This window comes from Puntigrus tetrazona, chromosome 19 (genome assembly GCF_018831695.1).
Source record: "Puntigrus tetrazona isolate hp1 chromosome 19, ASM1883169v1, whole genome shotgun sequence".
NCBI lineage: Eukaryota > Metazoa > Chordata > Actinopteri > Cypriniformes > Cyprinidae > Puntigrus > Puntigrus tetrazona.
This window is the reverse complement of record NC_056717.1, coordinates 17,381,537-17,404,748: the sequence shown is the minus strand read 5'-3', so window position 1 is coordinate 17,404,748 and position 23,212 is coordinate 17,381,537. Positions and strand designations below refer to the sequence as shown.

The 23,212-nt window shown below is 40.0% G+C and overlaps 1 protein-coding gene across 1 annotated transcript in view; it reads right to left on the bottom strand.

The window, feature by feature from the left end:
* Positions 1–21,871, bottom strand: part of grin2da (glutamate receptor, ionotropic, N-methyl D-aspartate 2D, a) — a 56,478-nt gene extending 34,607 nt beyond the window's left edge. Inside the window, exons 1-2 of the mRNA XM_043218487.1 lie at positions 21,701–21,871; positions 4,324–4,924 (exon numbers count right to left, since the gene is read on the bottom strand). Coding sequence (XP_043074422.1) covers positions 4,324–4,878 — 555 coding nt within the window. The 5' untranslated portion in view covers positions 4,879–4,924; positions 21,701–21,871. The remainder of the gene's footprint in view (positions 1–4,323; positions 4,925–21,700) is intronic.
* Positions 21,872–23,212: the final 1,341 nt, after the last annotated feature.

Here is a 23,212-nt window from a genome sequence, read left to right as displayed (position 1 = left end):
TTCAAGTTCACGGTTAATCAATTTATTTCTAGAGTTATAGAAAGATTAAAATAATAGCCACTTATCAGTCCAGAATTCTAGTCAAAATGAGCTACCGTCTGTGTTAAATGCATAACCCAGCCTGCTGGGTAAATGAGCGCCCCAACTTGTCGAATAAGATTAACACAGCGTGTCTTTAGTTTATTATTTACCCGACATCATGTTTAAAAACTACCCAAATTGGCTTGTTTTTAACCCGGTATAGACACCTGACATAATGACACAACAAAATATGTGTATTGAACACACAGTTCATGTTAAGTTTGTCTTCATCTAGAACAGTTTTTCCCTATTACAAATGCTTCCTATGCAAATAAAATCTCAATTAACTCTGCAGTACTTTTCCCTTATGAATAATTTCCCCCTAGGCGTTACCTTGGCAATCTGGCAGGTTTTTTTATAATTACACTTACACTGTTAGTATATTCATGATACATACCTGTAAAATACAGCGAGGAAATTTTTTAACATCTGTCAGCATTCAAGGCACTCAGCATGCTTTCTAACATGCTTATTACAACGCACACACATGCAAAACAAGTGTTCATACTGTGTGACCAAAAGATAAAGCCAGGCTATTACGTTGAGTCTTTCAAATAATAACCAGACAGAGGAGCTGCAAACCTGGTGAGGAGGAAAATGTCACGACTGCAGAGCATTAACCAGGCATAAAGGCTCACCTCCGCTCTATATTTAAATGAAGACTAGCTTGTAAAAGCTCAAAGAGCTTACAGTAGTACTGTAACTTGCAGCAGTGAAGCACCTAAATGGGTCAGGTTATATTTTCCACGTTTCGACATTTCCTTCAACTCCGCATTGGAATCAAATACCTTGATAAATTTGATACACCAAAATTGGAGCAGGTAAATATCTTTCATTATACTTCACTGAGAGTGAGGAAGAGATTCATTTCAGGTCTTCCTGACATACTGTACATATATAATGAAATGAATATAGGCCTATATAATAAAAGTATTTACTGTATAATTTGTGGTGATTTTATGTTTATTATTATTATTATTTTCAAGAATATAAAACAATAATGCTTTCCTTTTTTTCCAAATTAAATGCATGTGTTTAAAACTGAAGAAATTAGCATTTCTTCATTTCTTTTTGAAGGTGGAGGCTGTTTTGCCTGTGGTGTTTTTGCTTCAAAAAGAACCCGAGTACTAACAGACTCCAGTTTCTTCTGATGCCGCAGCTTTGATTCGGCTCTAAAATCAATCTACATTGAGCACTTGAAACTGGATTTGCAGCATGCATTAAATGCATTGCAGGTGGGAAGATTTAGATTAAATTGCAAAACAATATACAGTATAATAAACACTACTAGATCAATTTCAGCTCTAAATGACCCCAGATGTAAATCTATACGCGCTAATGAAGTACCTTCTGTTAGCAATTACATTCTGTACGTAGAGAATTGGAACAGCCAGCTCTGCAACCTCTCAGCAACCAAACCAAACACATTATATTTTTGGAAACATCAATTGTATATCGGTAAGAATATAAAATCAATGTTCTTGTTTCCTCCCAAAAACGACCCATTTAAATGTGACAGAAAACATCTTTTATTTAAATTCAATTGTATTAGGAGTGAAAATTTAGATGTTCTGTGCCAATGTCTATAACACATATAACATACAGTACAGGCAACTGAAGAGTCCAAAAATCTAAATGGCACACTTTTTTTTTTAACTACCCACTTGTAATCAAATGACTCTATAGTGATACATTTAATGCTGTTGCTAGATAAGGCTTCAACGTGTATTCCATTCTTGTGCAAATGTGTCACATATTGTATAGTATTGCATAGCTTTGCAGTGTAATTGAGTAACGACCGACTCCTGCTGGTTTCATATGCGCACACTATACTTGAACCGTTCACGTGCTAGCTTGTGCCCCCGAGACGGCAATAATCGTCTGTACTGCATTACGTGCCATATTGAGGTCCAGATGGACTAAGTTATTTTATTTTATTCAAAAGCTTTCAGAGAATAAAATGGACCCTGGAAGGCTATGTTTAAAAAACGACTCCAAAAAAAATCAGCCTAAAACAGATGCAATATGCAATTCTACATTTATTTTTCATTCTTTTAGGGGGGAGAGCAAGTGCCTGAGGTGTTTGTGTTTTCAAAAGAATCCCAGTACTAACAGACTTCAGTCTCTTCTGATGCCGCAGCTTTGATTCGGCTGAAATCAATCTACATTGAGCACTTGAAACTGGATTTGCACTTGCAGCATTACATTTAGCAGCTCTGGCAAAGTGTGACAGGTGCCAAAACAGCGTCTGAAACATCTACTTTCTTCTCACATAGAAATATTTAACCACATGATGTAATTAATTACTGTCCTAATTAAAACAGTTAAGTGACTCCTTTGTGCTCTGGTTGTCGGTTTGTGAAGAGGTAAAAGAAGTCTCTGGAGACATGCCCTGCCAGAGAGAGTTAACTCCATGGCTCCAAACCCACGCTCTCACCAATCCGCAACACATGAGCCTTTCTAAGTGTAGTTAATTAAAGCCTAAGCAAGCAAATGAAAATGTAATGTAATATTTTTCCACAGGAGAGAAATGCGGTGGCGGAGAGGCTGTCTCCCGAGTGTGAATAAAACAACATAGGTAGCCTGAAACTTATTCGAGTTTAATTGGTCATCTTAATTATGCTGAAATCTTATTAAGTAGTACGACACGGTGAATTTTTAGTCCACCGTCACATGTGCGTGGCAGATCCCGGTTGCAGCAGAATGAATAATTAAAGTAGGGATTTTTCCAAACAAGCCCGGGCGGTGTTTGTTCAAAAGAGCGGGGAAAAGTGTGAAACAGACAGAGATTTTAAATATTGTAAATCCAGGGCATGTGTCGACAGCATGAGGCTTAAGTGACAAAGGAGACCTTCAAAAGGCCTCTGACTGAGTCATTTCTGACTATAATAGATGTACCGGATGTGTTTGTGTACGAATAACACTTTCATGCTGTAATCATAGAGTGTCTACAAAATCATCTTAGCAAGATTTTCTGCTACTGATGGCACAATACTATGAAAATACAAAGTCATCTTAATACTGTACATACTAGTTTACATTTAAAAATAAAAGGTACCAGTTTATTTGGAATACATCAAATCAAGTGTGTTCTGATATACCGTATCTGACAGCCCTAGGCTCTATAAACAGCAAAAAGTAATCTGGAAGCGTCACACTCTTCTAGCCAATCAGAAATTCTCTCTGCATCTGCCATTCTGAAATGTCTTTAGAGAGCTGATACAAATTTTTGAGGTCAAAATGTATAATTTATAAGTTATGGTCAAATGATAGAGCATCACTTTTACAAACCTTTTGCATTTTTTCCCTCAAAACTGTAATGTAGATAAATTCCAGTGCGTATAGGCACTGACTCAAGTTATGTACCATAATATTGGTAAAACATTTTACTAGTGTACACAGGTCTCTTACACAACATTCTGTTCTGTTTACTGCCCATTTACTGTTTAAAAAAACCCTGCATGACCTGTATTGTTGACTAATGCTTAATACTTTGAATAATTACCCACTGTTTCGCTAGAATTAGAAGAGGCATATCTGGGAGACAGCTCAGTGCTTTTCCAGGCCGCTGAGAGCAGTGTACATAGAGAGGACAACTGAGGTCATGGCTGAAAAATGACCAAATACTATTACATCTCTAGGGGAAAGTGCTTTATGCATTCCAGGAAAAAAAAAGAATTAGGTCTAAAGAAAATGGTAATGAGCTTTAGTTTATTTTCAATTAGACTGCACCAAGGGGTCAGGGTTTGTCTGGCTACTCTAGTGCAGGCTGCACCTGCTAGATGATGATCATCCTTGTCCATTGATGGCAATTTAGTATCTGTGGATTTCTAAGGGAAAACACTTTCTTGCAAGCAACAAATACATTTTGGTTAAGAATCTAAATGCCATCAAATCCTTTCTGATGACAACCAGAAACTTCAGAAGTACATTCATATAATTAATTAATTGATATTTGTATAATTCCCTTTGCACATTTTTAAAATCATGTTTTCACAAAAACATGAAACTGCTCTGCGTGCTGTGCAACCTGAGACTGTTGACACTTTGCTTTACGCTAGATAGTATTTGTTTATCCTGAGTTATTCAAATCGTGGTAGTCAAATAGTTTTAATGATAATTAAAATATTAAAAAGGTAATACTAACCACAGAGAATATATTTTTTATTATTTAATCAACTGTAAACGTTCCAACCTTAAATGTAAGCCAACATGATCGAATCATAGAATCATAGTTCTTACCTGTGGCTCCCTTCCCAAGCCGGCGCCTCCTCCAACAGCAATCACAGGCACTCCTGTCTGGGCCGAGACAAATTCCAGCATAGGTGCCAGTGGTGCCCGGTTGGGTGGTGGTGGCTTTTCCTCCTCAAACACAAGGCCTTGTAGTGGAGTGGTAGCCAGTAACTCGCACAACTGTAGCAAGAGGCTCCCAGGACTGCTCTCGTTCACTGCCAGCCAAATCACGTTCGCGGGTCCCCACGGTGTCATCACGCTCTCACCCACTTGTCCCGACCAGGCCCGACTCAGAAAACCCGTCCCAGAGTTGCTGCTGCTGCTTGGCCCGGCACCGGAGCCAGAGCCCGCCGAAGAGGCGCCGCCCACGCCCCCCACCCCGGCGCTCGTTTCCGGGAGGTGGGAGGAGCCGGAGTGGACCACAGCGATGTTGACTCCGCCCGAAGCCCCTCCAGAGTCCCTCTCTCTCTCCCGGGGGCGGAGCAGCAGTGGGGGGGAGGGCTGGGCCGGCCCAGTGCACGCCAGCACAGCCAATAAGAATGAAAGGGCGGGCCTTGCCGCCATGACACGGCCAGAGAGTCACTTGGGTGAGTAGCGATTTATGCAGGACCTTGAGGGAAAAAAGAAAGAAAAACTGTTAGAAATGCCGTACCCAAACAGAACAGAGGGAAAACATGAAAGGCAAGCCATCGGTATACAGTCCATCAGCATCAATTAGGACGCCACCAGACACCAAGATACATTAACCTGGCAGTCGTTGTTTAGTCACTGCACAGGGATTGGAGAAGAAAGCTAACACATCTCACCTCCTTGAACCCCACCATTCCCCAGGGAACATGGGAAATCATTACTCCTCCTGCACTGATTCATGCATTAGATCCTTCAACGCAGGAGAGAGAGTCTTGATTCTCTGCTATAAATCTGCTTGGTCGTAAAGCGTCCATCCCTGCCTGGGTAGATTCAGAGCAGACTGAGTAAATAAAAGTGAATATAAAAGAAAAACAGAGGGGATGAGGCCGCCCTCCGAGCCTTTTGTTTGTGTTCCTTGCACAATGAGCGAAAAAGCGAGAGAACGAGAAAGGGAGGGAGAGACGGCGTGCTTGTGCTGATACAAATGGCAGGCCATGTAAGCGCCAGCAACACCATGAATCATTTTCAAGTCACTTTGTACGCCAGCCATCAAAACCTACCCACCCATCCCTCCGCCTTCGAGGTAGACGTGCACATACACACTCTCTTTAATTAACCTCCCACTAAACACACTTATTTACACACAAACAACCTGTACGTGAGTGCACAGACTGGCAATAGTGTGATACTGCGTGTGATGTATAGCGCAAGCGTACCTATATACGCATATTAAGTAAAGCACTGACTCAGGGCTTGGCAGCACATTCACACACCCACAAACGCAAATGCACATCTATCTCTCCGTCATACTGGCTAAGTTTCAGCGCCGGAGCTAATGTCATAGCTTTAAACCAGAAGGCGAGCTGACGTCATAATTTTTTCTCTCATTTCCCTGCTTCTCTCTCCCCCATTAATTCTCCTTGTGGTTCTTTTGACACTGGGGAAAAAGACACACAGAATGGGGGATTAAGACTTGGGAAAGCGAGATCCGTTTGGGAAAGACCAATAGGCAGAGAAGAGGGGGTGAAAAAAATTAAAGAGATGTGGACGTTTGGATGAGAGCGGAGCGTGTGAAGTGGGAATGAAGAGAAGGGATGGAAACGATGGGAGCAAAGGAGGTAAAAAGAGAAATATTTAAGAGTGAGTTCAATAACGTAAAGGACAGATGCCTAAAAGGGAGTTTCGAGTAAAGGCGAAAGGGCCTATCAGAGGGTCTGCTGCATAATTCAGCACATCATTACAGCATTCACACTGGCCTATAGGCAAAGACTGCAGTGGGAAATACTGCGGACTAAATGGAAGAACACAAACAAAATTTATTTGACTCTTGTGTGTGCGCACAGCGCTTCAAGTGGATGGCAGTGAAGGGCTATAGGTTTCGGTTCTCATTTGGTGTGTTAAAATCCAAAGGGATTGTGGACCAGAGAAGGTGACTTCTTTGTGCATCAAGCATAAAAATCCATTAAAATTATAATTCCGCTTCAAAGAAATACGAAGCAACGGATGGATAAGAAAACAATAACCAGTACAGTAGACCGAGTCTAGATAGGAACATCTGTTCTGGATAGTTAACTATGATTATAAATGAAGCTGTGGAGGTATAAAGCTCCTTATGTTTGATTCGAATGGGTTATTAGTAAGAGAGTGCACAATAACACAGTAGAGCAGGAAGTCCAACACATACCTCAGGTAAAAATCACAAGATGTATATTAAACATGAGTTGAATTCAAAAAGAGGTCAAATATTTGATAGGTTAAATATTTATAGGTATTATAATATAGATATTCCCAAATGTGTTTTTTTGTTAAATCTTAGGCAAAGTAATTATGGGCAATTATGAATTTTGTGTCAAAGTGTGTTAAACATTCAGATTGGTTTAAAGTTAAAGTCTGGTTTGTTTACACCAAGGAACTGCATGACTTCTCATATAAATGAGGTTGAGGGTTCTTGTCATCTAGGCTTGTGCTTGTGCCTTTAGGAGGCGTACAGCATGACCCTGAAAAATTATTTTTAATATGCAAAAATAATGAAAATATTTATTTGAAGTTGTTATTTCGTTCAAACTGTTTTTACATGTTTTATTTGTAGAAGTTTAAATATATAAGTTCATGCATCTATAAGACTCATGCATAGCCAGCACTGATATAGGCAGCATAGCTGTGCATAATGTAAATAAGTAATGTGCACTTTCTATTGGACGATATGCTCACAAGTGTATATATCACACCTTTACTCCGGGCTGAAGCTAAGATGATTGACAAAACGGCAAGATATTTCTTTTGCCCTTAAATTCCTTTTGCCCTTAAAGTCTGTGAGCTTGACTTTCTGAAGACGAGTTTAAAAGAGAGAGCTGCTTTTGACTCTGGAAGACCGAATTCAGCTACAATATCGACAATGAAACCAGACAGCAATTCAAGCCTTTTCGAAAAAGAAATGAAAGGCTTAAGACAGTACAGTACATTGCTCCAAGTTCATAAATATTGATTTATTCAAAATGAATAATGATTTGAAATGTCCTTGAAATCGATTTGCAAAACTGAAAAGGTGAAGCAAACATTGTTCCCTATTTTTACGAGCATTTAAAAGCTTGTTGCCACATGTTGATGACGGAAACGCACATCAGAAAATAGTGTGAAAGCAGACCAGAGGGGAACAACTGAAATTGGATATGGACTGAAGCAATCGTACAAAGTGTGAAAACACTCTAAGTCGGGCAATTTGGCCAGTCGCTGCCTCTGTGAGTGGCCGTCTGGTGATTAAGACTCTGTGCTGATAACGCAGACGTCACAAATGTGATTCTGGGCAGGACTGAGACATAAACTGGGGAGTTTCTAAGTGAAGCCTAACACAATCAAGTCTTTCATCAAGACACTTAATACCATGTTGCTCTAGGGAAACAGCTCCTGCCATTTGTGTAGAATAGCAGAAATCGTCTGCTAAATGACAAGCAACCTTCGTGAAAGCACACTGGTGACTAAACTTGCAAGTAGAAATTAAAAGGCCACAAAGCAGTAACTTCACAATAGTGTTTTTTTTTCTATTGTACTTCAGAAAATACACAGTACTTAAATCTAGATGTTGTGGCAAAGCAGGTGCTGAAAGACAAAGAGAACTTAATGCTGCTAAACAAGCTTTAAATAGATTATACTCCAGTCTCAGAACAAGCCACGGGTCTAAAATCAATCAACTACCACCCCACAATTTATAGTCTTATTCAAATTATTCTGCTTTACAATATAAAAAAATGTAAATGGGATTCTAAAGGGATAGTATATGGAATTTTACCTTCCCCTGTGGGGTATTGTTGTGTGATTTCAAGTTGTTTCCCCAAGAGTATGATGGCAATAAATATTTCAGGCTCGACACACAGGTCGCACAGTGCAAATCCGTTCAGGGTTGATAAGTAGAATTGACTCATTCTGGGGCGAGTGACCTCATGATGAAATGAGTCAAAGAAAAAATGTCTTGAGATTTCTGTGGCGTACTGTAAAGGCAATATACATTTTCTGCATGGTGACCACATCTTAGCACATCACTGCTCTCCAATGTGAAGTGCAGAGATAGTTTCTGGGGCTCAAGAAGCTGAACCAATAACCTAAAGCCAAATAATCTGAAGCAAAATGAGCCAAACTAGCATTTCTACTTCATGAGAGAAGAAGCAACAGAAATAGAACTGATCTCAATTTGATTAGATTCTAATGTAGCATTCCCCAATTTTTTTGATTCAGTTAGGAAAAAAAAAAATCTAAAACGGTGGTTTTCAATTTTGGTCATTGTACATTTGTCTCCCTTATCTGGCACACTCTGAAGCTTTCTCCTAACAATTTGATGGTCTGTATTAGATGCATTAAATAAGGACAACATACAATGTTCACAGCAATTGGTCCCTAAGACTGTCGTTGATAACCACTGGTTTAAAGGCTTCCTGTGTTTCAAATTTTTTGTTCAAATGACTCAGTGTTCGTTACACTGAGTCAGAACATGCAACACTGTCCGTTAGAACATGCAAGTTGTTTGAAGCACTTTTATAATACTTTTTTTTATTGCGCTTTTATCATTTTGGAGCTTGACAGCCCCAGCCTCAATTCACTTGTAATATATGGAAAAGAGTGGCAGGATATTCTTAAAGACTCACCACTAAAGAAAAAACAAAAAACACACAGATTTGGAACGACATGAGGGTGTGTAAATACTGACAGAATTTCAGAACTGTTCTTTTAGTCTTTCAGAACTACATCAAACAAGATAAACTGTAGAAGTTGTCAAGGTAACTGAAGGGCGAAAATCAAATAAGAGCTACTCGCTGCTCAACAAGCAGGTTCTTTTCAGCGTGGTTCAGCTTGAGGTACTAGCGTACGTGGCAGTAAATTTGTGGAGCTCTGTATCCGACTGACTGACTCTGAGAAATTGACTGGCTTGGAATCCGTTCTCCTAGTCCTCATGACTTGCCAGCATCCGGATGACTTGGCATATCCTAGAAAAACAGGATCTATTCATAAAGCTAACAAGAATTTATTGCTCTTTTAGTCACAGGTATTCTACATCCGAAATTGCGCTCTTTTCAAAACAGCAATTTGTGCTTCTGTGAATGTCTAAAGCTAAGTACAGTTCTTTTACAAGCACTGGTTGTGCTTTTGGTATCCGTAGAGCAACCTCCGTTTTTTTTTTTTACTCAAAGCTTTGGAATAAGCTGGCTCTTCGGGGCATTTTCATGTTAATAATGCACCTTTAAATAACATTCTAACTAAATGACATCTCTGGGATCGTTTACTCTTCAGCTGTGCCCCCATCCCTCCACCTCTTGAGGATTTTGCTGCAGGTAAATTTACAGCAGCGCAATTTCATCAGTCTTGAATGACTGTAAAAATCATTCTGTATTCCTCAATGAACCCCTATAAATATTCTGGTATGGCACCGTAGCATCTGTGCGCTTGGTTTTGAGTAGCTTGCAAATTTCCTCTTACATGTGCAAGTTGCTTGTTGGGGGAAAAAATGGAGGGATGAACAGATGGTCACTTGTTCAGATCATAGGTCTGCAGTGCAGTGCTTTCCAGAGAGAAGTACTTATCTGAAATGACTCTCTTGGGGGAAAAAAGGGAAGAAATAAAAAAATATATAAGAGATGCTAATCCGGGTAGGCCCGTGTCATACATCAGCATCTGAAAAAGCCCACCATGAACATCTTCCTTGCCATTTCCAACGTCTGGGCGGTATTGATTTCAACATCTTCAATATCAAAGCCTCTTTTTTGTGAAAGTTGGATTTTGTGTAAGCCACCATCCCTGCAGGTCTTTTTTGTTGTTGCTGCAAGGGATGTGGGCAGATCACTGTCTGCGTTGCGCAGCGCTGTCTAACATGCGTTCGTCTGTGATTCGGACATGGAGATGAGTTATGGCGGAGTCTGCTGTGTCTCATCTAACAGCACGAGCCCTTCATCATTCACAGCTCATGGCGCAGGTTTTACAAAGACTTCTCTGGATGCATTCAGCGTTTCTATTGTTTAAAAAAAGTCAGTCAATGTTAAACCAACAGCCATAACCCATTTATTTCTGATTGAAATACCATTAAAGTTAATTCAGGAACGTTTATTTTTAAGAGTGAGAACATTTTGTGCAAAGGGTAGGTTCCCAAAATGTTAAAAGTTTCTTCATGGAAGAATACTTTCCAACAAAGAATCATTTGAGAACTTCATTCTTATCAGTAAAGGGCAGGACTCAATTTAATCCAGTGGAATTGATTGGATTGTGAAAAGTGGGCGTTACATATCAAAATGGGGACAGGTGGAAGGGGTTGAAAAATAAGAGGAATTGGCAGCATCAACCAAAAAGAAGCTGCTGAGAGGTGGAGCAGAGGTTATTACATTTTGATGAAACAATACAAAGAAAAATATGAACACAGAATTTTCTTTTGAATAACATGCATGAATGAATCATGCAAAATATGAGCAGAAATGTGTATCAAGCAAGTAAATAAGGTCAATTTCGATTTCATGTTGACTTTAACAAAGACAGATCCCACTGCCCTTTCCAACAGTTCCTATTTTGCAGTGCATAAGACTATATGTGGTTACAACACAGAGGTCAAAGTCATGTCATTGTAAAATGCAATACATAAATGTCCACAGAAAATGTCCACCCACGGTCACTCCAGAGGTTGCAGAGTCCACCACCGTCTCCCGAACGCCTCCGCACAGGAAAGTTTTAATGACATAATAATATGCAATACCTTGAAAACCTGCTGTTAATTACTTTGGATAATTAGCAGAGCAGAGACCCCATTCACTGAATACATTACAGAGCGGAACCTTGACCTAAGCCGTCATCCCCTTCGGTCTTGCTAGTGCAAAAGAGCGCGCACAAGTGCTCTCCGCGTGGAGCAATAACCTCCTCTGTGGAAAAGGATTCTATAGTGAGGTGTTATCTTTGGATTCACAATCAAGCTGAAGATCCCCTCCCAACAAAAACATCCTCTTAGCAACATATTGCACAACCTCGACCCAAAAGAGAGGAGGAGAAAAGTGAAAAAAACAAATTAAATTCTGTCAAGACCGAACTGCTTTTCACGGCACTGCAGGGCCCCTGCTCTGACAGAGATGGAATTTCATGCAGCTAAAGATGGCTTCCTCTCACTCAGGCCCAGCCTTGTCCCTCGCAACAGGGGTGACACTCCGCGCGCTACACACACCTAAAAAAATACTAATTCATATGCCGATGTGCCAGTCTGCTTTAGAGCACCTCCACCCCCTATGCAAGAGGCACTAATTTCAGAGCATGCCTCGACACACAAACCCATCTTTACAGCGTTAAATTAATATTTAATCGCATATTTGTTTTGCATACGATAATGCCATCATTAGTTCCTTGGTGCAAATTGCCATTTCTCTTTCAGAGACCCACCTGGCAAAATCAGTCCTGTCATTTCATGAAGCGACATCTTCATTCAGTCTTCCACGCAGTTTGGCACAAGTCCACCGGCGTAAAGAGCACAGAATTGCAATTTATTGCACCACAGACGCATTACTTCAAGCATATTCTTCAAGAGCGTGTCGCTGCGAGAGAGCAGATTGTACCTGAGAAACAGCAAGCCCCAAAGCACGATGAAGTCAAAGGAGGCAAAATATAAAACGATACACTGAAGGTAAAAGAACGCCTCAGTTGATTGGGCACTGGTGCAATCTTTTGTATCCACAAAAGGACTACGTGATGAAAAAAAAAGCATTGTTGTTGTAAATGAGGTGTTAAAAAACGAAATGGAAAAAAGAGTGTTATGGTATCTGTGAGGCTCCTAGCATATGAATCGACAGATGCCGGCTGGCTCTGCTGTATTCTGCAACAAGGGGAAAGTAATCAACAGGCATCACTGTGACCTTGTTTCCAGTGTTCTTAACAATCATTTAGTTAATTAGATTTAAAAGAGGCTTGGGAAAATGAGAGCAAATTCACCATGGCTGTATTTTACAGGAAATTACAGATTGCAAAAGGTGAAAGAGGTTGCGAGCGGAAGGAAAGAGTGAAAGCAGAAGATATAGGCCACAGACAGGGAGGAACAGACACACCAAAAAAAAGTGAGCGAGTGAGGGGGAAAGAAACCGAGAGAAGTGGAACAAGAAATATGAGGACAGACCAAGGACAGTAGCAATAAGGTCTGATACAGGAAAGAAAAACAAGCCAAAATATGCAAGAAGAATGCTACAAAAACTCTGTTTCCTACCTTTTCCCATGCAAGTGCTTCCTGTGTTTCTCACCAAGGCTTAAATGGATTCAGTATTCTCTTTTCGCTTTCTGTTTTTTTTATAATGCAGTCCCATTTGCCTGAGCTAATGAGTTGATATTTAGCTGGCTCAGACACAGGCTCTTAAAGAGAGCTGCTGGGAATTGCAGGCCGGCTGGGGGCCTCAGGGCCCACTCCAACATGCAGATGGAACTCTCACACTTAAACAGGGTCAGTCACTGGTTTACAAACACCACATCATTTCAAATTTAGAAAAAAAAAAAAATGTAAAAGATGAACCGCAATCAGCACGTGTCCTTGCACAGCTGACATTATTTCTGAGAAACAGACAAAAACAGTGGCAACTCACAAAAAAACATTTTCAAAATATACAAACTTTAATTAAAACTGGGTGAACCTCAAAATATCTAGAACATGTGCGATTTCATAGTTCACACCAAAACGGAATCAAATTTAGCACAAAGCAAATTACAAAATTATAAAATATTACTTTTAAGGCTGGCCTATATCGCATTCTTATATCTAATGAAAAAAAGAAATAAATAAATCAACTTGTATATTTTAAAAATTATAAAAAAGAGAAATACAATACACAATAATAATCTATTAATTATCCATAATATATTTAAATTAGTACATTTAAAAATAGAATTTAATATTGTATGATTTTAAATTTGTTAAGTATATGAAACTGAAATGGAAGGAAAAAAACACTAAGGAATGTTCTACATCTTGATTTTAAGGAGTACTCAATTTTGGTCGTAAGTAATAGATTTTAAGTAACAAATGTGGCAATGCTTTGTTACATGAAAAAAATACAACAAAGAAAGCTGTAAAAAGACTGGCTGATGCTGATGTAACTGATTTTAGACAACATTTACCACATCAGGCCACATCACTGTAATCTCCAAGGCTACAGTCGATCATGAGGCTGTCGAGTACTTCTAATAGAAATGTCCCTGATGACATCTACTAGTTATCTGTGGTGTGTGTGGGCCACACTGAAAAAATGCACACAAATATATAGAGTGTGTGTGTCTATATATATATATATATATGAGAGAGAGAGAGAGAGAAAGAAAGAGAACAAGTAAGACTCTACGCTTGAGACCAGAAGCCAGAAGATTCAATAAATCCATGCATTATTCACTGCATACATGACTTTTGGTCAATATATGTATATTTAATCAATAAGGCTATATTTTAAAGGTTAGGTGTGAGGTTGTAGAGTAGCTTTATGTTGGTTACCCTGATGCAAGTTAAATCGCACACAATACATCTTCTTTCAGAAGTTCAGCACAAACACATGCCACAGTGACATTACATGTAAGCAATTTCCACACATGTATGTTCTAACTTGTGGCATTAAACTCTTCATTTAAAAGCTTCGACTAAATAATTTCGGCTTTAAGCGTTTCTAATAAAAACAAATATTTGCTTAAAACAAGGAGAGCAGCAAGGGGTTTTCTCATCAATACTGTTGTTTGATTAAAATAACATTAATTAGCACTATATGCTGCATTTCCAAATCCAGGATTTTACAGAAATCCTATTTTTGTTCCAGCATCATTAAAATAGACCATGCACATAAATTCACATGGCATGGTTCAAAAGCAACTTGGCAAAAAAAATAACCAAAAAAACTGATACTTTTGACATCCCTACTCCCTACTGTAATATGATCTATCAAATCTGTTGTCTTCATCTGGATGCCTAATGAGCCTTGTATTGAATGATATCACTATTTTAAAACTACGCCTAATGCGCTATCTGCACTGCTGCTTTTATCGCCTTGCTCTTCTTTATCCACTAATAAATGCTAAATGTATGCACGCTTTATAGATAACTATGACTGCATCATTAATAAATTAGCTCTACCCATTTATGGGTTCTGCAGCCAGATTAGAGATGCCACTGAATCAGAAACAGTGTCATCAATGAGTGTTGTGTCTTTGTTATGTTTGGCTGTAACATTAAATTTACTGACGGCCTGCCAGTGGCCTACCATCTCGGTTCGGCGACCTGAAGCGATAACTTTCCCGGCATCAGCAGAGCGGGTCGTCTCGCTCACTGGTGTATGAAACTGGCAGCTGCTCAGCTAGAATTCCTACAAACCGAGATTCGTACAAATTCAACATTGTAGTGAGTGTTAGCTCTGTGATTTTCAAAAAGGACAAAATGGTCAGATTTATCACAAATATTGGTGAAACAAAAAGCTTTTCTTGACACAAGCAGACATTTCCCAAATTGCTAAGTACTGACTGCATGGACATGAAAATCAAGACGGCAAGATTTGGCACAATCAGTATGCACCCCAGTGTCTTCGTGTAAAAGTGAATCTAGCTTGGACTTCAGTGATTGATGTGCTCTCCACTTTGAGCCTTGATTGACTGATGGCATTAGAGCGAGTAATGCATAAGATAAAGCCAATGTTGGTCACTCAAAATTCCAGCTGTGGCCTCAGAATTTCTTGCAACTTTACTTTCACTGTTGATGCTAAATATATAACCTTGAATTTAACATTAATCTATATTTTCATTCTACAATCACATCCAAGTCTGCTATCTTGTCTTAACGCTGAAATCCATATGCATCTGCTAAAAACAGTCCGTGCAGTCCCTGGCCGGATATCATTCCCAAATAACACTGAGACACTGAAAAACAAATGTACACAAAGGACAAATTTTGGCCATCTCGAGTATGACAGCTCAGTTACCCTATTTGCCAATGCTCTTAAATGAAGATGGTGAGTAATGGACTGGGCAGAAACATCTGGCTGTGAAGCTCTACTCCGAGAGCATTGTTACGGCTAGGGGCATTGTTAGTGTGAAGAGGACTGAAGTAATAAAATGGGGGATGATAAATAATAAACAGAAAAGCATTGACAACACACCTGAAGGCTTATTTCATTACACAAGGACCCTGCACTTTATTAGAGCTAATGAGAAACAATCCCAGGGTGAGTGTTACAGTTGAATGCTTCGTAGTCACTCTTCTCATTCTTTGATACTGATGTCATTGGATTTATCTGTCAAATGGGCTTCTTCATCTTCAATACAATGATTTTAAGTGTGGCTCTGAAGAATAAACCGTGTGGCTTTTAAATGCTAGCCTGACATATGTTCCAAGCTATAACAGGTTTAGGGAACTACCTGGTAAGAAAAAAAAAGAGGCCAATATGATTAAATAAGGAACAAATGGAGACTTTTGAGAAAGTCTATAAGAAACCACCAAACAATCTCAAGTGTCTCCTCTAGTATGTCACCCAATGCTCTCAGATTTACCTAGAAACTGGTTTATTGATATCATTGCTGTTTAAAAGCTTAATTCATTCAAGACCAAGTCATTTAAGTTATTCATTTTTAAAGATAGATTTACAAAAATATATATCTGCTCCATGCAGATAATATGTACTTTAGTTCTCTTCACACTAACAATGCCCTATAGCCATAACAATTGTCTCAGAGTACAGCATCACAGTCAGATGTTTTTGCCCAGTTCATTAATCACCATCTTTGATTTAAGAGACTTGGCAAACAGGGTGACTGTACTGTCATATTCAACATGGCCAGAATTTGTCCTTCGTGTACAATGTTTTCTGTCCCTCGGTGTTACGCATCTAAAATATCTGTCTGTTTGCTATAATTGTTTTTTTTTTGCATTTTTATTCCTCCTAGGGAATTTTAACAGAAAAAAGTTGGCACAATACTGTGGATTCAATACAAGAATAGACAGCATTTGTAGAAATGTTGATAACAACAGAAATTAATTTCTTGATAATGTAGGTTACAGTGAGGCATTTACAATGAAACTAAATAGGGCCAATCCATAGATGTAAAAAAACTCACTATATTAATAGCATAATCACATGTAAACATATGTGTGTTCACACGATTTTAGAAGAAAAAACTTTCTAATCTTTTCCTTTGTAAAGTTGGGCTATATTAAACTTTTACAACTTAGAACCACCATGATAAACCCTAAAATTACTGTTAAAATTATTCACAGTTCTGCTTTTACATCCTCTAAAAATTGGTCCCATTCACTTCCATTGTAAGAGCCTCATTGCAACCTTGATTTATTTCTTTAAAAAAAACAGGCATAAATAATTTTTGTGGTAATGAACATCATACTACAAACACTTTTGCTTAACTTGTACCTGGAATATTCCTTAAAAAAAATCTGAGACTCCCATTAAATCCCCCGAGCTGTGACAGAGCAACCTCCGAGCAATAAAAACATTTTCTATGGAAGTCTTTCTTTGGATGTACCTCAGCAAACAACACATTTTCCATAAATTGGTGAAACATCAGAAAACAGCCCTGTCCAAAACAAAGAAGCCTCTTGCCATGATTCCATGTTAAATTAATGCCTCCTCCTTGAGGTACAAAATGAAAAGAGCTGAAAAAACTCATCCATCTCATCAAACACACAACCGTATCCCACTCAGGAGACAAAAAAGAAGAACTCGCAAAGGTGAGGAGCTTAATTTGAATCATATCCCAAAGCCCAGTGGGAGGGAGGAGAGAGTGGAGAACCAAAGAGTAAAAGTGACAGTGGCAGCAGCAAGCCATATTGCCCTACGTTGAAAATCACATCTGTGGAGGCCCCTGAGATTTAATTTCAGATGCTTGCGGGGAGCCGGTTTCTGTCTGTCTCGCTCAGGGGAAAGAGAAGGAGGGAATCCCTGCAAACCCCACCCTACCATCCGCCCGCCCCCACAAGACATCATGTCGGATTAATTCGAACCCAGGATGAGCTTGGCTAGCTTTAGTTTCAGAGGCTCTGGACTCCACCGCTCAGACTTCATCAAGCACAAGTGCGCAGATAAAATGTCGGTTTACATTGGAACAAAAAGGGATTTACAATCAATGGCCTGAGAAAGAAAAAAAGGGAAAAAAAACATTCACGCCTGTCCGATAAGCAAGGGTAATTTACGGCTGATTTCAAGCCCCGATGTTAACAGAGTGCGAAATAGCAGTTCGCCCTTGTTCCCTTTTCACTAAGGTACTTATTTAGATGAGCAATCAAGCCCAGCGGTCGAAAGACAAAGACATCATTCCACCACATATCACTTGAGACGGAGGGGAAAAATACAACTTGACCAAAAGACTACAAATTAAGGACGAAACTCAACGGACATCAAGTTCATACCAAGTCAGGGCATGAGAGTAGTGCTCTTACTGGAATCGAACTGAAAATCAGATGAATAAATACATCTGGGGAGTCTCCGTTAGTACTGAGAAGGAAGTGCGGAGTTATTAATTCACAGTGATCAGAGCGCATCTCGGTCTGGGCGAGATTCTTCAGGGGGTGAAGAAAAGACCGGTGGGAGAGAGCATGTGGAAAGATTCTGGCTGCCAGGCAGCCTAGTGCAGGACCATTAGACAGAAAATGTCTGTTGCGCATTGGGAGAGATTGTGTTTAAATATCATGTCACTCTGTCACGGTATACAGCGGGGGGTCTGAATGTGTTTTCACAGCCAAATAAAGCAAAAACAGGAGATTGAATAGCTAGGAGGATAGCAGAAATACTTGTCGGAAATAGGTGATAAACAGAAACAGAGGGTTGGATCATTCGCTTCATTCTTTATAAAGTGTTTTATTTCCAGTTTTTGGTTCAATAATGAGGGGTTTGATTAAACGTTTTACAATATGGTGATATATGCAATCAGAAGGTTGTCAAATAGAGTGTAACGTAAAGTGATGAAGGCTTAAGCTATTTAAAATTGTGGCTTCGTTGCACCATTGACTTCCTGTCGCATGCCTTTGAGGTCGACCTTGCAGATGAGCCGAAACCCTGCCTTGACATAAAGTTGGATCGAAAGTCGAATCTATTGTTTTCTGAGAATATCCTGGGAGTGTGAATGTCACTACAGTCGTCTGGGGACAGGAGTTTATACACAAAGATAAAAATAAAAGGTGAAACCAGATCTAGAATTGTCATTGAGATAGTGGCTTCCATTATTTAAAACACAACACATGCACAGTGAGGGGTTCCAGAAGAGTATGGTACATCACGCTGAACATAATATCACTTAACTTAACTACATTTATTCTCATTAGCCGCAAATGGACAATGTCTGCTCTCCTTGGTGCATCCATAATGCTGAAATTATATGAAAGAAAGACAAATCTTCCAATTTCGCAGTGGGCCAGCCCCAGGCATCAATATCTAGGTAAAAATATATCACAGACATAAATAAATGTCTTGCGCGCAAGCATATGCCTTTTTGTGCTTCAAAGCTTGCAGTTTTGCTGCTTCAGCATCTTCCCCAGTAGCATACATTGAGTTTTTTTTTTCTTCTTTTTTTTTTTTTTTTTTTTTAAGTAAAATGCCTGCTATTTCCAGATGCAGCCAGCGTCTGAGTTGTTCCTCCAAGACAACATCAACACATACGAGCCGTCAAGGAGAAGAACAGGAAAAGCAGGATGCAGAGCTACTGAAAATCATTAGCACTCTAGTTCTCCGAAAAGCTACACTGTCAAGATTTTAAGTCTCGCTTTGCATAGTGATGTTGACAAATCCTATGGTACCACTGGAAAGTAATGCCGACTGCTTCCATCCACTTCATTTAGATTCAATTCCATTTTTATATGCCTATGAGCTTCAGACAGCAGGAACAGAAAGCTATAGGGGTTATTTAAACCGTACCATGGTGAAAAAGTTTGATGAGCCTTTAATGGATACGGTTATAAAATTGATTTGCCTGTCTTATTTCACTAGCTAAATAATACATACAGAAATATTCAGTATCTCTGTGGATTTCAGAAACCCATTTTTGGACACCTGTTGAGGCATGTTTTGGAATATAGAGAGGCTAATTGCTTCTATATCTCTTTTTTGACATTTAATTAAGTTTAAAGGGCAAGATAAGTCCTTCTGGGGGGTTTCGGGTATGATTAAAATCTATTGTGTGACCGATATTAACATACTACAGACTAGAGGCAAATGCAGGTGCATTCTAATGGGGGCCTTGAAAAGAGTATCCACACCCTGTAATCCAGCACAACGCTCTAATTCATCACAATGAAATGATGTTCTGCAAAATATAAGCATGTCAGACAAGGGGTTTCAAATCGCCAAATCAAAATGATTACGAATGATGATCAAAAAGAACTTAAATCAGAATTTTCTAACATGTCAAAATGTGTTATCTTCATGCAGTTCAGGCTTCGGATCTAGATATCGCCCTGCTACAAACAAATCAACGATCGCTACGTGACGGTAGATAATGTAGTCAATTTCCAACTGCTCTAAAGTCTTGTGAAGAAATATCAGTCAGTCTCAGTCTTATACGTAGGGTGATGTAACACAGCTCTGATGCATAGACATGACAGGGTTGGACGTAGGAGGTGGCTCCTCAGAACAGCTGGGGTCTGGCAAGCACTGAATCCCGTAGGGAGGGGGCTTGAAAAGGCGAGGGGAAAACAGGACGCAATTTGGCTTCTCTCTTGCTTTCTCCCTGGGATGTGCCTTTTCAAGACCTCTAGGCCAGCTTCCTGTTGGGCAGTCGTCCCAAAATGCCCTCAAGCTGTGCTGCTTCAACTGAAACAAGTGAGGATTTTTTTTTCACTTGTGTATGTGTGTTTTTATATGGCGGGTGGTTATGTTCTTGGAGTCAACAACTATAACCTGGGGAGGACTTTGAAGCAGCAGCAATCTCTGAGACAGCCCAAACAGTGCCACCCCCTCCTCCAGTATCACCGGCACCTTCCTGCCACCTTCAAACCTGTCAGACAAGCCTTTAGGTGGCTTCTGCAAAAACCTGGCTTTCCCATGGGGAATCGTCTAAGACTGTCAAGCCAACTCTAATGTCTCCAGCAGGTCACTAGGAGAGCTTCAACATTTAGGTAGGAGGTGGCTGAAGGCTTTGTGAAGCGCTGTCAAATGCACCGAGCACCCTATATAAAACCTGGACACTGAGAGCTGGGTGAGAGAACAAGCAGAACGGCAGCCACACCAAAAGTAATTGAACCAACGACACATATGGCATTCACAGCAATCAAAGCCAACTGATATTTTCAGCAAAGTTAAGCCCGCTGAACAATAAAAAGTCAGCTTATTCCTCCTAATAAGCCAGAGACATGCAGATTCCTTGGATCTTGATTGCCCAGTAACAAGTGGCACACAAAAGGAGGCAATCTGAGCTACAAGAAAGAAGGCACCTCAATTATTAAACTCAGCACACTTACTCTGATATTACAGACTGAATGACATGTATTTGATCCCCGCGGTCGAGAAGCATTACATTTATTAGACCGACCTGTTTTAATATGCGACACTTGTAAAACAAACTGTGGTTGAGTTTCAGCAATAACACCATTTCTGGGTTTTATGCGAGGGGGAAAAAACACGTTGTGTAAAAAAAAAACCTTGAGATGTCGGCGTATTTTTGCAACAAGACGAAAACTGATTCATCATTTGATCTCAACTCCAAAAAAAATAACACACAAGGAGAAACGAATGACGGCATTAAAACTGCAGTGTTTTCACAGGAATGTTAAAATATTAAACAGCTGATATATAAGACTATTGAGAACAGTCCGTCAAGGAGATCCGTGCGACCACTTGTCAGAAATAACACCGGAATACGGAATGGCTATACATACGTGCTTTCCCCGGTGGACTGCTGCTCTCCCTGAGGAAGCATACTAGGCTCTACCCTTGTCAGTGAGGTAAAGTTAAGACCCTATTCGCGAGCCCGTAGGGTGAAAGTAAGTGCCATCCTATATGTGTTTAGGATGTCTAGGTGATAGCCAGGTTAGCGGGAGAGAGAGACCTTGCGTTATGTGCACGCGCATCAATGACAGAGGGGTCAAACCCCTCGCGCACCGGCCGGTTGTCTCCTATCCATCAAAGTGGATGTGCGCGCGAGACGCGGGAGCGTTCGGGCGCTGACGCAGAAGCGTGTCTCTCGCTTGCCGCCTTTTGCCGATTTGAAGGGCAAAAATCCGTTGAGGACTTGACCGAACACCCCACAAGAAAAAAAAAAAAAAAAAAAAAAAACCCAGCGTACTCACTGTTTTTCAGGATCCAGACACTCCGTTCTCCCTGCGGCACTTCGTCACTTGTACATCCATTCCACAGCTGCCCATTTCCACGACGTTTCCACCCGGTATGTTTTCTCTGAGGTAAAAAAAAAACGTAAAATAAATTGTACGTACACACAGTCTCGACCTCTCTTTACTCAGCCTGCCTACATGTTGCTGACTAGCTCTCTCCCACCCTCCTCGCCTCCCCCCTCCTCCTCTCTCTTTCTCACTCACTCGGTCTCTCTCTCCAGTTATTTTGTTAAAATTCAGTATATACGCCCCGTCACCTAGCAACCTCCCTCTCTCTCTCTTCATCACTCGCGCGACACGTGTTGAATGCTAAACTTGCCGTTGTGGACGGTTGCTGGAATATTTTAAAAGCGGCTGTACACGCGCCGGTGGCGTATCACTATGCAATCAAGATAGTTGTTACAGCCCGCTTCCTCGCACGCCTCCTCCCGTCCTTTTAACCCCAGCCGGGAACGTTCCCGCTTTTTTGTCCCCCTCCAACAGACCCCGGAGACGCAACTTAGCCGCCTAAAAAGGAGAGGCGGCAGAGAAATAAAACGCTCCACCAAATTATTCTCTAACCTGGGATTATCCGTTCTTTGCTGTCATTGTGTTCCACAGAGAGACCAGCAAAGTCGTTTATTACAAATCGTTCATTTCTATCAATCCAGACGGGCTTTGCCTGGCGCAAGGAGAAAAGGTGAGCTATATCGAGAGCGTAGCAAACTCTTGAGGATTTTTGTCTGTTTTATCGTACTCCTCCTCTCCCCCCCTCCCCGAGCCGGTCATTTTGTTGTCCTCTGCTGGACATCTGGGTGTTGAATGCTGCAGAGAACGTGAGCGCTCAGCACTCCGCTGTCCTATCTGAAGGTAATCACTTTATGCCGCTGAACGATATGTGGACGGGCCGGGTGATTCAGAGCGCGTTCGCGAGGACGGAGACGACGCGCGTGATGGAGCGGAAAGGTGCGAGTTCGTAAAATTGAATATCATTTGGCCACGCCCCACAGGAAGTTGGATTTAATTGAGAAGAAGATCGTTTTATTGAATGGGAATTAAAAGTAAAAAAGAAAGAGAATCAATACGGAATGCACTAAAATGTATCGAATTACTGTCTATTTGTTCGCATTTGAGCATTGCAATAAAAAAATTTTTTTTTTTTTTAATTAAAAAGTAATGAAAAGTAAACAGTACACTGGTTAGGCTAACAAGTCAGCCTTGCCTTAGGAGGAAATTATAAAAAAAAAAATTATTTTATATATATATATATATATATATATATATATATATATATATATATATATATATATATATATATATATATATATTCGTTTATTTAATTTTGGCATTTTATTAGATTTTCTGTTTTAATTTTAATATTTTAGTACATTTGAAAATGTACATGTTTTATTAACATTAAAATCTTTTTATATATATTTTTAGTACATTTTAAAAGTGAGAAATTGTGCCTTGAGAACTAACTAAAATAAA